The sequence below is a fragment of the Hyaena hyaena genome, unplaced genomic scaffold (genome assembly GCF_003009895.1).
Source record: "Hyaena hyaena isolate Hyena2069 unplaced genomic scaffold, ASM300989v1 scaffold_38, whole genome shotgun sequence".
Lineage (NCBI taxonomy): Eukaryota > Metazoa > Chordata > Mammalia > Carnivora > Hyaenidae > Hyaena > Hyaena hyaena.
The window spans coordinates 453,855-466,406 of NW_024080670.1; the positions used below are offsets into that span (position 1 = coordinate 453,855).

The window sequence follows — 12,552 nt, forward strand, 5'->3', positions numbered from 1 at the left end:
CCTTTTCAGTGTGCTTTACCAAGAAGAAGATAATTCACATTAATCTATTGCTTAAAAGTGCCAACCCCTGTGTTAGTCATGTTGTACACATTCTTCACTGTAATCGTCACCTAATTCAGCGCAAGAAGATGTCCTGTACTGTGCCAGCGTCCTGTCTCACGGACGAGGCATAGAGAGGTTGAGACATTTGCTAGAGGTCACAGAGGACTTACTTCAGGAGGCTAGGCTTCACGCTCTCGGCCACGCGGAATGGCTACCGGCGCAGTGGCTAGGTCCCTTGGGCTCCCCTGTGCTCCCCACACCGGGCTCGCTGCTCCCTGTGGGGGGTCGGAAGGGCTCAGGGGGGCTCTAGCCAAAATCAGTGGGGATGCTTGTGTCTCTTGGGCTCATTTGGTGGGAGGAGGGCTTCTGGCCCTTGGAGTCGTTGGGGTCTGTCGAGGCCCTGGCTGGGCCAGGTTCCTGAGCAGTGTTAGTGTGTGTGGCCTTTGTATGGAGTTGGGATGCATGGGTGGGGTGGGGAGGACTGATCAGGAAACGCAATCAGACCTGCAATCACCAGACGTGGATGCGTCTCCCTGCCCAGCACTCGGCATGTAGGGGGCGTGAGCCGCAGCAGGCATTCCTGCAGCCCCCCCCCTCCCCCCAGTTATCTCTGGCACTCACCGGAGCCGGGCCCTTGGGATCTTAGGTCCCCGATCCCATGCAACATCCCTACTGGGGGAGGTACAAGGCATCACTGTCTTGTAGGGAATAAAACAAGCCAGTGCGAACTTTACTGGTGGCTGTTTCACGGGAGAGCTTGTGAGTAGGGCGCTTGGTTTTTGAGCTAAGATCTGAATGACAAGAAGGGGTGGGCAGGTGACAGTTGGGGGCCCAAGTGTTCCAGGGACAGGTGGAAGCAGGCGGAAAGCATAAGGCAGGAGCAAAGGCCGTGGCTGTGGGTAGCGAGGAGCAGGCGGGCGGTGGGGGCGGGAGATGAAGCCAGAAGGACGGCCTTGGGCTGCCTCACCTAGGGTGCCGTGGGCCGGGTGGGGAGGGTGGCGTGTCCCTCAAGAGCGTCGGAAGCTGCTGGAATGCAAAGGGGCTGCTCTGTGGAGAAGATGGCTGGGAGGGTAATGGGGAAAAAGGAAGGAACATACCACGGTCCTATGGACACAGGAAGGGGCTCAGGAGGAGGGGATGGGTTGGGAGGTTTCGGAAGTGGCGTTGACAGGTTGGTTGCTGGATTCGAGGTGGAAGAGGAGGGTCAAGAGTAATGACGAGTTTTGCTTTGGCAGGAGGTCGATGGTGGTGTCGCATATGAGAAGGGAAGAACTGAGGGAGAAACCGGTTCGGTGGCCAAAAAAAACAAAAACAAAAAACAAAAAACAAAACAAAAAAAATCAAGTGTTCTGTCTCGGCTGCGTTGACTTGCACGGAATAGCGGATGCTTGAGTGGAGCCATCAAGCGGGCAGTTGAGTAAGTGAGTCTGAAATCCCGGGGGGAGCTCTGGGCTGAAGAGCGGCGTTTGGAAGCTTCAGACGAGAAAAGGGATTTAAAAACTCGATGTGCCCCACTTCATACGGACACTGCAGGCACGTGTCAGAGAAGGCGATCTGCCTGGAGCAGTGTCCGTATCGAGCACCGTCTGAAGAGTCTCAACATTAGTCCTCGCACCCCTCGCCACTGGTTTACTGGTTTCCAAATAAAGGGAAAACAGGAAGAGGACAAATAGCATTTTTAATTGAAAATAGACCGATATATGATTTGCGGGGAGAAGGCAAGGGCGTGCGGAAAGACTGAGGTAAGAAGCGCCCAGGAGTTTGGCTAAAAGATTCCTTGGCTGGTACATCGCTGGCCCAGCTACTCGCCCGGAAGACGGTCTCCTTTGGGCTGGGGTTGCCCTTCCAAGGTCAGCCTTGGCGGAGAAGTCCATGTTGGCCTGAGTGATTGACAGGTGCTGGCGTGGAGGAGGTGGGGGGAGGCCCTGAGTCAGGAGCATGGAGTCTTCCCATTCATGGGCCCCAGAGAGATACTGCTGGCATGGGGAGACATCAGGCATCCCCCAAAGAACAGTTACCCTCATGTTCGGAATATAAAACGAGGGGCTTTTAAAGTATGTTACTGTCATGCTTTCTGCAGGAAATACACAGGTTGTTCTTAACGCTCAGTGGGCGGAGCCTAGGAATCGACCCTTAGCTTGGAGTCTAACACCTGCCCTTGTGATTTGGGTTCATGTAATCAGGTGAGGGCTTGAGAACCGCAGGTGAGTGGGCTCCTGGGCGACGGGGAATCCCTAGTAGAGGGTTGCTGGGGCCAGGGTCGGTGAGTAGTGGCTAACCTGAAAAGTACTGGCTTATCAAAAAGAATCAATCTAAGACCCAAATCCGAGGACCTTGCCAAAGCAGAACCCATGTAAAAATGTGGGGGGGGGGGGCGGGTGAATGGGAGCTGGGGCAAGAAAGGCGAGTCCTCTGGGAGTTTTCTACTGTGTCAAGAAGGAGCTACGGGTGCGTGTAGTTGCCCATCCGCAGGGTCCCCTGGCGCACCGCACGCTCTTCATGGTGGGCTCTGATTGCTCTCTGGCGATCAGCCTCGGTGGGGAAGGTGTCAAGATGGGAGCACACCTGTGGTTAGAAGGGAGCACAGGTCAGCAGGCACAGGTTCCTCCCAGGTGCTCCCCTTCTCTCCTTGCCCGCCCCCTGCTTCCATCTTAGAGCCGTCACACAAATCATCTGTGAGAGGGGAAGACGTGAAGAGTAAGTGCTGGGCTGAGAGCACCCTGGCACTGAGGGGTGACGGGCCGCGGGCAGAAGGCAGCGAGGGCAAAGCTGCTCCGTGCCTAGCACGTTTCTTTCCTTTTTTAAAAAGTTTTTTAAGTTTATTGATTTATTTTGTGAGAGAGCGTGAGCAGGGGAGGGGCCAAGAGAGAGAGACAGAGAGAATCCGGGGCAGGTTCCGTGCTGCCAGCACGGAGCCCAGTGCAGGGCTCGAGCTCACGAACCCTGAGATCATGCTCGGAGCCGAAATCAAGGGTCGGACACTTAACTGACCGAGCCACCCAGGCGCCTCCCAGCATGTTTCCTTCCGTCCGGCTTGTTGCCAGAAAGATGTGTGTGTGATAAACGTAACCTGATGATGACTGGGGTCGCTGTGCTGTGGGACCCAATAGCCCACATCGCCCTTCACCTGCTGATCTTCCACCATGAAAACCCCGAGACGAGCCGCCCTCTCCAGGGGGTAGCTCCGGGCCCAGTCAGTGCTCCTTGCTGGGCATCTGCTCCAAGTCCCTCCTGCCAGGGGCAGCTGCCCCAGGAGGCAATAGTACAGGAACCAGAGTTCAAGAATGCCACCCTTCTGGAGGAGACATGAGACACGGGTCCAATGAGTGTCTCTTCGGTTAAAATGTTATGCGATCAGTATTTCAGTCTGCCCTTCCTTCTCAAGAAACAGTGGTGGGCAAAGCCCCTTCTGTCTCCTGGGTCTGTTATGTCACCCCCAGTAGCAAGAAAAGCGCCCCTAAAATGGCATTTCTCCTTTAGGATAACCTATAGGAGGCCCAGGGTAGAAAGGTTTCGCTTGCTTGTTCATTCATCCGTTCATTCATTCATTTTCTCATGCATTCATGTAACACATATTTATTAAGTAAATAAATACGTGCTCTGTGCCAGGCACTGGGGATACCGCAGGAAACAAGATGGATTTTCTGTCCACTCAGGGAGCTTTTAATCTAGAGGAGGAGCAGACAGCAGCAGTAATTTTGCAGCTGCTTCATTAGAACTCACAGAGTCGGGGGTGTGCGGCGAGCACAGGCAGCATGAGCTCAGCCCTCACGGGAGTCGGGGGTCCCCCCATCCCGGGGAAGGGACGTGAAGGGGAGGCTGGAAGGCGAGCAGGGGTTTCCCAGGCTAAGGGGGCAGCACGCGCGCTGGCCCCCAGGCCCACCGGAGCCCCGGTTCACAAGGGGACGAGGCCGGCAGGCATTCCCTCTGGGTTCGCAGGAGCAGATGAAGGCTCTTAGGGATGTGAAAGCAGGACCCGATCTTGTCAAGAATCCAGGCCCATCGGGCCGCCCTCCGGGGTGCACAGCGAAGCCCAAGTGCTGCCTGCCTTTCGGTGTGGAAAGGCGAGAGAAAGGAAAGACGGGGAGAGGACACACAAGTTCAAGGCAGTAGAGGACAAGGAGGAGCTTCTAAGGAGTCTCTGTGCTCGGGGCCCCGCACGCCGGCCCCCGTCTCAGAACACAGAGGCCCGGGACCTCCCCACCCCCAGGAAAAGTCATGACCTTCACCAGAGCGTGTGGCCCAACTGGTTTCCTGCTGGCAGAGAACCGGGGAATGTCTCTACTAAGACCAGGCGCAGAGCTGACGTGACCTGGTCCCCTGCAGCCTGCACGTGCCTCCTGGCCCTGGGCTCCTCCAGTCCAGGGAGCGTGTGCTCACCATCAGGGTACCTGAGGGCCCCATGGAATCCAAGAGGACTGTGTTCATCATTTTACAGATGAGGGGACTGAGGCCCAGAGCAGCTGGTCCATGGTTGGCTGCCCAGGGAATCGATGTCAGAGGAACTGTTTTAGTCTCCACCCCACCCCACCCCTGGGCACTAAGTTGTGGATTCTTTCTAGAAAACTCTGCTGCAGCCACGGCTCACGTGGCTTCTTTCTCCCACGACTCACTCATGAGGTTGAAAGGGAGTAGGGGTTACAGAAGCTCATTAGAAGCTCCTGAGAGTCAGCTGGTGGTGTGTTTAGTTGTGAGTTCAAGACATAAACCGTGTTCATTCTCGGGTAGGTAGACCCTTAGGAGACTCTGCAGAAAGCCTTGGGCCCTCTCCTCTGGAGGAAAAGATACTCCAAATCCTAATGTACAAAACAGTGTGGGTCGCCACTTCAAGATTTGCAGACCCTTTGCAAGTCCCCTGTCACTTCTGGGAGCCACGGCAGGGGAGGCACTTCTGGGAGCCACGGCAGCCACAGCCTCAGGTTTTGAATTTCTCGGATGTGCATCAGGATCGTCTGGGACTCTCGGAACCCAGGCAGAGCCTGAGCCCAACATCAAAGCTACTGAGTCCTCTAGCACAGGGCCCTTGCTACAGTCACCTGATGCGTCCCTGGGCCCAGGGCTCAATACCTGTGCTCAACTCATTTTGATCACTCAAACCATGATACTGTTCTCAGATTCATCTCCAAGTCCAGAAAAGTCACCAAGTAGTCACGTAAAAGTTGTCAGGAAGAAAGAAGACTCTACACTTTATGGAGGAAGAAAATAGCCAACAAACAAAAGGCTTCCAAGATGTACCGTTGTGTCCCTTCTGGCAAGGGATGGGTTGATTTTTATACTGTGACATGATTTTCTGGACACCCATGCTTTCCAGAAGGCAGCTAAAGGCTCTCAGGGAGGCTGGCACTTTGGGTCTCCAGAGGCCTCCTGGGCACCTTGGCTGATTCACATGCCCAGCCAGCTGGAACTCGGGTGCCCACGGTCTCCTGGAGCATCCAGAGTGGCGATAGTTTCCTCCTTGGTGGCCAGCCACCAATGGCTCTTGACAGCCCACATCTCTGCTATTTCCATGCATCTCCCCACAGCCCTTGAAGTGGGCTGAATGGTGACCCCAAAAGAGATATGCCCACCTCCTAACCATTGGAATCTGTGGATGTGATCTTATTTGTAAAAGAAGGTCTTTGCAGATAGAAGTAGTTTAAGGATCTCAGGATTATTCAGGAAGGCTCTGATTCCAATGACAAGGCTGTGTGAGACAGAAGACACTCTGGAGTGATGTGGCCACAGCTCAGGAGTGCCAGGAGCCACCAGTAGCTTCAAGAGAAAAGGAAGCATTCTTCCCCACGACTTTTGGTGGGAATGCAGCCCTGCTGATATCTTGACTTTGGATTTCTGGCCTCCAGAACTGCCAGAGAATACATTTCTATTGTTTAAATCCCCATGTTGGTGATATTTTGTTATGGCAGCCGCAGGAGATGAATATAACCTCCAAGCCATCCCCTGGGCAGCTCAGTGTGCAGGAATGGCAGATGGTTCTGATGGCAGTGGATGGGTGGTATTGAATATGGTGTTGATGGTGGCTAGTGTTGGGGGTGGGTGGTGTTGATGGTAGGTGGTGTTGATTTGGTGTTGGTGGGTGGTGTTGATGGAGGGTAGTATTGATAGTGGGTAATGCTGATGGTGGGTGGTATTAATGGTAGGTGGTGTTGATTTGGTGTTGATGGTAGGTGGTGGTGACAGTGGGTGATGGTGATGGGGGGTGGTGGTGATGGTGGGTGGTGTTGACAGTGGGTAGTATTGACAATGGGTGGTGCTATGTGGGTGGTGGTGACGGTGGGTGGTGTTGATTTGGTGTTGGTGGTGGCAGGCTCAGCACTCACTCTCATCTTCTGAGGAGAGGGCAGTGGATCCAGCCCCAAGGAGCTACTCAGCTCGGAGATAATCAGGTTAAAACCAGCACACAGACAAAAGAGAACCCTGGGAGAAGAAATTTTCTTTTTTTTGCCGTCTCCTCTTAGAAACTTTGGTGAGAAAGAAACGTTCATTCATCTAAAAACTATGGATTAAGCACCTACTATGTGCCGGGGAGGATGCACACCTCTTATACTTTGGCATTCCAAGTTCCATTTTTCCTTTGGCGTTCTAGAAGGGTATTTCGGGCATAGGAGGCTCAGGCCAGTGACTGATTGTATGCATTCTGGCACACATTATGTTTTCAGCCACACTGGGTGGTGGTGGGGGAGGCAGAAATCATGCCGCGTGAAGTCTCTGATGGATGTCAGAATTCCCATTCCAGCAGGAACCTTGTGGAGTTAAGTTTTCCAAGACGGGGGAGCTCAAGCGAGTGCCCAGCCCCGGAGCCCTGTGAGGCGGGGTCTGCATCCGTCCTGTTCAGGACCCCCAATGCCTGGCATGGGGCCATGTTGAAACAGCTGGAAGGGTGTGCAAACGAGTGAGTGAGCGAATGAAGGCAGTGGGCAGGGTTCACCTGGTCTCAGGTGGTCAGGGATGGCTCCTCAGGCCCGGTGGGCCTTGAAAGTGGCCTCGAGGGGTCAGTATGATGGGAAGGGAGGTGCAGGGGAAGTGGTGTGAGCAGGGGTGGAAGGGCAGTATGCATCCTGGCCTTGGTGTCCAAGGTGAAAACCAAAGGAGATTCGTGGTGGTTGGGTCTGATGGACTCTCCCAAAGGCTAACTGAAGCAAACGCTTGCCCCCAACGTGGGATGTGTCCTTAGAAAGAGAAGGGAAACCGGGTCTCTTCAAATCCCCAAATTCTCCAGCAGAATCCCCGAGTCCACGGAGAGGGGAGGTCCAGCTCTCAGGATGCCAGGAAGCAGGGTGTCCCTCTGCGGAATCCATCCTGCTCCCCAAGAACAGACCCTTGGGCAGTCCCACAGCAGGCTCGCTGTTTGCCAAGCACAGCACATGGATTTCACAGGAGCCCCAGAACATCCGGACCTTGTCCCCATCTTACAGATGGGGAAACGGAGGCCCAGAAAGGTTAAGTCGCTTGCACCAGTCGCACAGATTGAAACCAGAGCTGGGGGAATCCGGCCCTGGTCTTCATTGACAAACTCCACTCCCATTAACAAACACTCATGAAATGAGTCAGGTGAGTCACTGCTGAGAACGTTGTGGCTCCTCTCCCACAGGCACACTCTCCTCTCCTAAAATAGCAGCTCAGCCAGAGATGAAGATCCTCATTACAAGTCAGGCCTCAAGCCGTGTGTGGTCACGACCCCACAGACCCCTGGAGTCGGAGGAGGAAGAGTACAGAGCAAGGAATTCCTTTGGAGATGCTTCTAAATTAAGCCATCTGTGGTCTGCTTCCGCCCGGAGGTAAGAAATCGTAGCGGCTTTGGCAGGAGACAGCTTTGCTGAGTGGGGCTGAGTCACTCTAGGGTCCATGCAGGTAAATAAGAGGCAAGCGCCACAGCCTGCTAGCCGCCCCAGGAGCAGGGAGAGTGGGGGCAGCTCTGCCCTGGCTGGCCAAGGCTCTGGTCCTGTTTGAACGGGCAGCCTCTAGATAGCATTGGCCAAAATAGGGACGGGACACCTCCGCTGTGCTGTACACCTGGGGATATGCCGGTGAGATAGGCCAGGGCACTTGCCCCCATGGACTTTGCAGGACGGCGTGGGAGGCGGCCACTAAAAACACTACACGTGTTTAATGGCAATTTAATAGGACTGTGGGTGCGGAGTTAACTCCAGCTGGGGGCCAGGAAGGCCTTTCTAGAGACGATGAGGGGGCTGAGCAGGGGAAGAGGAAGGGAGAATGTCCCAAAAGGTGGGAGCCAGCCAGCGCCCTGCGATGGGAAGAATTTGGGCAAATCACAGAAAGGAGAGCAAATCAATGTGGCTGGGGGACAAGCTGGGGCAGGAGGGCTGAGCAGCCGTCACAGATCTCAAGAGATTTGCGTTCACCGCTGGTCCTAGGAACCCTGGTCCCCTCCCCAGATGACATTTGTTGACTCCCTGCAACCCGACTGGAATGGAAGATTCCCAGAAACTCAGAGTTGGAAGAGACCCTGGACATCATAGAATCCAACTCCACGGATGAGCCATCCGGGCGCCAAGGTGGGCAAGGCTTCTCAGGTTCTGGGCTCAGCTTGAGCCCGGCCACCAGCCCATCACCTTTTCCTGAGTCTATCCACCCCCCCTCCAGCCCCTGGCCCCACTGGGCCCCAGGGAATCTAAATTCCTGGACTCCATCTCCCACTTCAGTTGAAAGCATCTACACTCTTCTGGTCCACTTTCTTTGAAGCAGCTTTTCATCTGATTCATACCCTTCATTGTACCTCCGCCACTTTGTTAATTCTGCGCAAGACTTCATGCTTCCTTCTTTGAGGCTGGTCCGTCCATTCTTCTCTTCTTAGCATCTAAAGTCACCTGCTAGCTAATTACCTTTCACTCTTTACCGTTTATATAACTAGCATGAGCAATTCCTTTGCCCTCTGAATTGTCTTTGATCTCATCTCAGTTTCAAGTTTTGAGTGTATTTATTTTTGTTCGGTTCTCTTTTCATCTAATTTCTATCAAATTTCCGTTTGGGTTTCTTCTTTGGTCTTTTAGTTATTTATAAATGTGCTTTTTAAATGGCCAGGCAATTATATTAGTTACATTTGTGACTGATTTCTAATTTAATTTCTTTGATGCCAAGGTGATTTGCATGAATCAGACCCCTTTGTATTTGTTCAGTTTTTACTTTTTATGCTTCCTTGCAAAGCGTGATCTATTTTCAACAGAAAACCCCTTAGTGGGATGGCGTGCTGTCATTACAGAGCAGGTGCCCAGTGACCTGGGTTAGGGGACAAGATGTGGCCATTGCCCTTTCGTTTGTCTACTTCATTTGAGTATCCGCTATGTACCAGGCTAGGCACCAGGAAGACTGGAAGAACTTAGGCGGCTTCTGCTATCGTGGACCCAGGAAACAGTAATGAAAATATAATCACACAACTAATTATTCAATTAGAGTTGCGCTAAGTACTAAAAAACTACCAGATTTTTAAAAACAGCATTCTTTTTAAGTAATCTCTACACCCAGCACGAGGCTTGAACCCACAACCCTGAGATCGAGAGTTGCACGTTCCATTCACAGAGCCAGCCAGGCGCCTCAGAAGTACCAGATTTGTAAGAGCTTATAATACAATCAAACTCATACTTCGGGGCCGGGGAAGGCTTCCTGAAGGGATAACATACAAGCAGAGACTCAAAGAATAAGACAGAGATGGGGGTAGGGGTGAGGGGTGAGAGTGGTGTTGCCCTCCCACGGCAATAAAACAATGAGGAAGAAGAAATCAACGGGCCATTCACGGAGGGGAGATCTGAAGGCCAGCAGACACAGGAAACAAGCGCAGACCAATGTTTGTAATCAGGGAATAAAGAAAATGGCATTTCCTGCCCATCCCACTGACGATAACGGTAATAAGCCTGACGTTAGAAGTGGGAACTTTCATAGACCACCCGCAAGGGTGTTAAGTGGTACAACTATTGGAGAGGATTTCGCATTACCTGGAAAGGCTGGGCTTGTGTGCACCCTACAAACCAGAGTCCATGTTTAGAAACTTTCAAAAATGCCCACCAAGAGATGCGTACAGGAACCCTCATTGTAACAGGATAAGAAGTGTTAGAAACAGCTGCACACCCGTCAGTGGGGACTGGATAAGCCAAAGCCAGTCAGTTCACACAGTGGAACCCTCTGCCTCAGTTCACATGAACACCCAGAGTGGCCCCGTCCAACGTGGCCGCCACGAGCTGCATGTGGCTATTGAAATTTGAAGTAACTACAATGAAATGAGATGAAAAATTCAGCCCCTTTGTCATACTAAAGCCCATCCCAAGTGCTCCATAAACCCACGTGGCCAGCGGCCACTGATGGACAACGTGTCCATCATCACAGAAAGTTCTATGGGACAATGCTGCTCTAGAGCGGGGCTGAGTCACCGTAGGGTCCATGCATCAACACGTATAAATCTCGAAAACAGTGTTGCAGGGGAACGAGAGTTTAATGGAACAGAATGGAACATGCGTGTGATGCCATTTATATGAAAGATTTAAAAAATTTTTTTAAACATTTATTTATATTTGAGAGAGAGAGAGAGAGAGAGAGAGAGAATCCCAAGCAGGCTCCATGCTGTCAGCACAGAGCCCGATGCGAGGCTCGAACCCACGAACCAAAAGATCATGACCTGAGCTGAAATCAAGAGCCGGATGCTCAAATGACTGAGCTGCCCAGACGCCCCTCCATGAAAGACTGAAAACCTGCAAAGGGCCCCTGTGTTGTGCAAGCACGTGTATGACGCAGAGTTGGAAGAAAGTAGAGGGGAGTCGTGCCGAGCACTGCCTTCGGGAGGGTCGCAACTGGAGTCAGCGAAGGAGGCTGAGAGGGCGTCTGTTTTATCTGAAAGGAATTACTGCCTTTTCCTCTCTTTAGCGCGAAAAAGCAAGGCGGCCTTTCGAAACTGCGTTTTGGAGAAGTGGCTTGGGGGCGAGGGACCGGAGGCTCGCGGGGGCCCCTCCCTCCACGCACAGTTGGGACAGACTTGTTCTGTGTTACGAGATTTGTCTGCCAGTGATTCGTGCATGGTTCCATCCGAATCGTGAGCTTTGCGACCAGACAAAGTTTCCCAACCGGTGGTTTGTGACTCTGCGGACTTGCCCCGCGTTAGACTTAATCCCGATCGCTGGGCACAGTCATCTCGGTGCCTAAGACGTCGTCCAGGACCCAAGGAGGAAAGACGTGGTCATTCTGCCTCGTGACACCAGCCTTCGCCACGTGCCAAAAAGAGTGAGCAGCGTTTTGCCTTCCATTTTCCCCCGCCTCCTTTCTTTCTGTCTTCTCCCTCCGCGTGAGGCCTCTGCTGCAGGAGAGCATAGGGGGGGCCATGGCATGGGGCTCTTTACGGCATAGAGAGGGGCATTGCTGTCCTTTGTGAGGCCACACCAGGGGCACATGGAGGGCGTTGCTTGTGCTCAGCGCGGCCGGGAAGGACTCACCGCCGTTGGGCAGGCGCGCTGGCTCAGTCCAGGCCCTCGACACGGTCCTGGGCCAGCTGGGCCAGCGGACCCTCCGGTCCCCTCTCATTAGCCACACAATAGTCCCCCAACTGGACGCCACACCTGCCAGGGCCAAGTCCTGGGGCCACGAAGGCAAAAAGCAGAACTTGAGAAAAAAAAATAATAATCAGGGTGCCTGGGGGGTCAATCGGTTGAGTGTCCGACTTCGGCTCAGGTCATGATCTCACAGTTCATGGGTTCCAGCCCCGCGTCGGGCTCTGTGCTGACAGCTCAGAGCCTGGAGCCTCTTTGGATTCTGTGTCTCCCTCTCTCTCTGACCCTCCCCTGCTCACACTGTCTCTCTCTCTCTCAGAAATAAATAAAACATTAAAATAATAATAATAAAATCTGTCGAAGACCTAAAAAAATTTTTAAAAGGCAGCTAGAGAAATCTTAGTTTAGTTTAGGTTAGGGGGGTTGGGTTCTTGTTGTTTTTTGTTTTTTTTAAGTGACAGCCACTCACGAGACTGGGAGAGAGGTTTTGCTTTCAAAGATTGAGGGGCTGTCTCCTCTAATGAGGGGTACTTGAAAATTATGGATCAGTCCCAGGTCAGTAATTTCTGTCAAGCTCAGGGCAGCTGGAGGTCAGAGGCCCGGGTAGAACACACCTCCGAGCAAAACATCACTGGCAAACAGGCTGAGCCCCAAACCCTGATGGAGACGGTGCGTAGCTTAAGTAATTAACGAGGGTGACTCTCTCTCTGGAGACATCTGGTCCCCTGTGTTGTTATTCTGCTACTGGCTCTAATTTCTCCGTGGTCCAAAAATAGAGCAAGGACACGGGGCCTGACCCTCCCTGCTGACACATGCTGTGCTGCGTTTTCAAAGAACATCCAAGCTCAGGCTTAGGAAACAAACTTCCTGCCTCCCCGCATGGCACCTCGAGGAATCGCCATGTCAGGGGAGGGAGGGGCTGGGGGGAAGCGGAATCCAGGTTTTGCTGCACTGACTCTGGGGCTCTTTGAGCCTTCCTGGGGTCGAAGGGAAGACCAGCGTGCGCGCCTTTGAAAAGCAGAAT

At 53.0% G+C, this 12,552-nt stretch overlaps 1 protein-coding gene across 1 annotated transcript in view; it reads right to left on the reverse strand.

Moving 5' to 3' along the window:
- Window positions 1-1,701: 1,701 nt before the first annotated feature.
- CFAP77 (cilia and flagella associated protein 77) overlaps window positions 1,702-12,552 on the reverse strand; it is a 132,588-nt gene continuing 121,737 nt past the window's right edge. Inside the window, exon 6 of the mRNA XM_039229654.1 lies at window positions 1,702-2,607. Coding sequence (XP_039085585.1) covers window positions 2,485-2,607 — 123 coding nt within the window. The 3' untranslated portion in view covers window positions 1,702-2,484. The remainder of the gene's footprint in view (window positions 2,608-12,552) is intronic.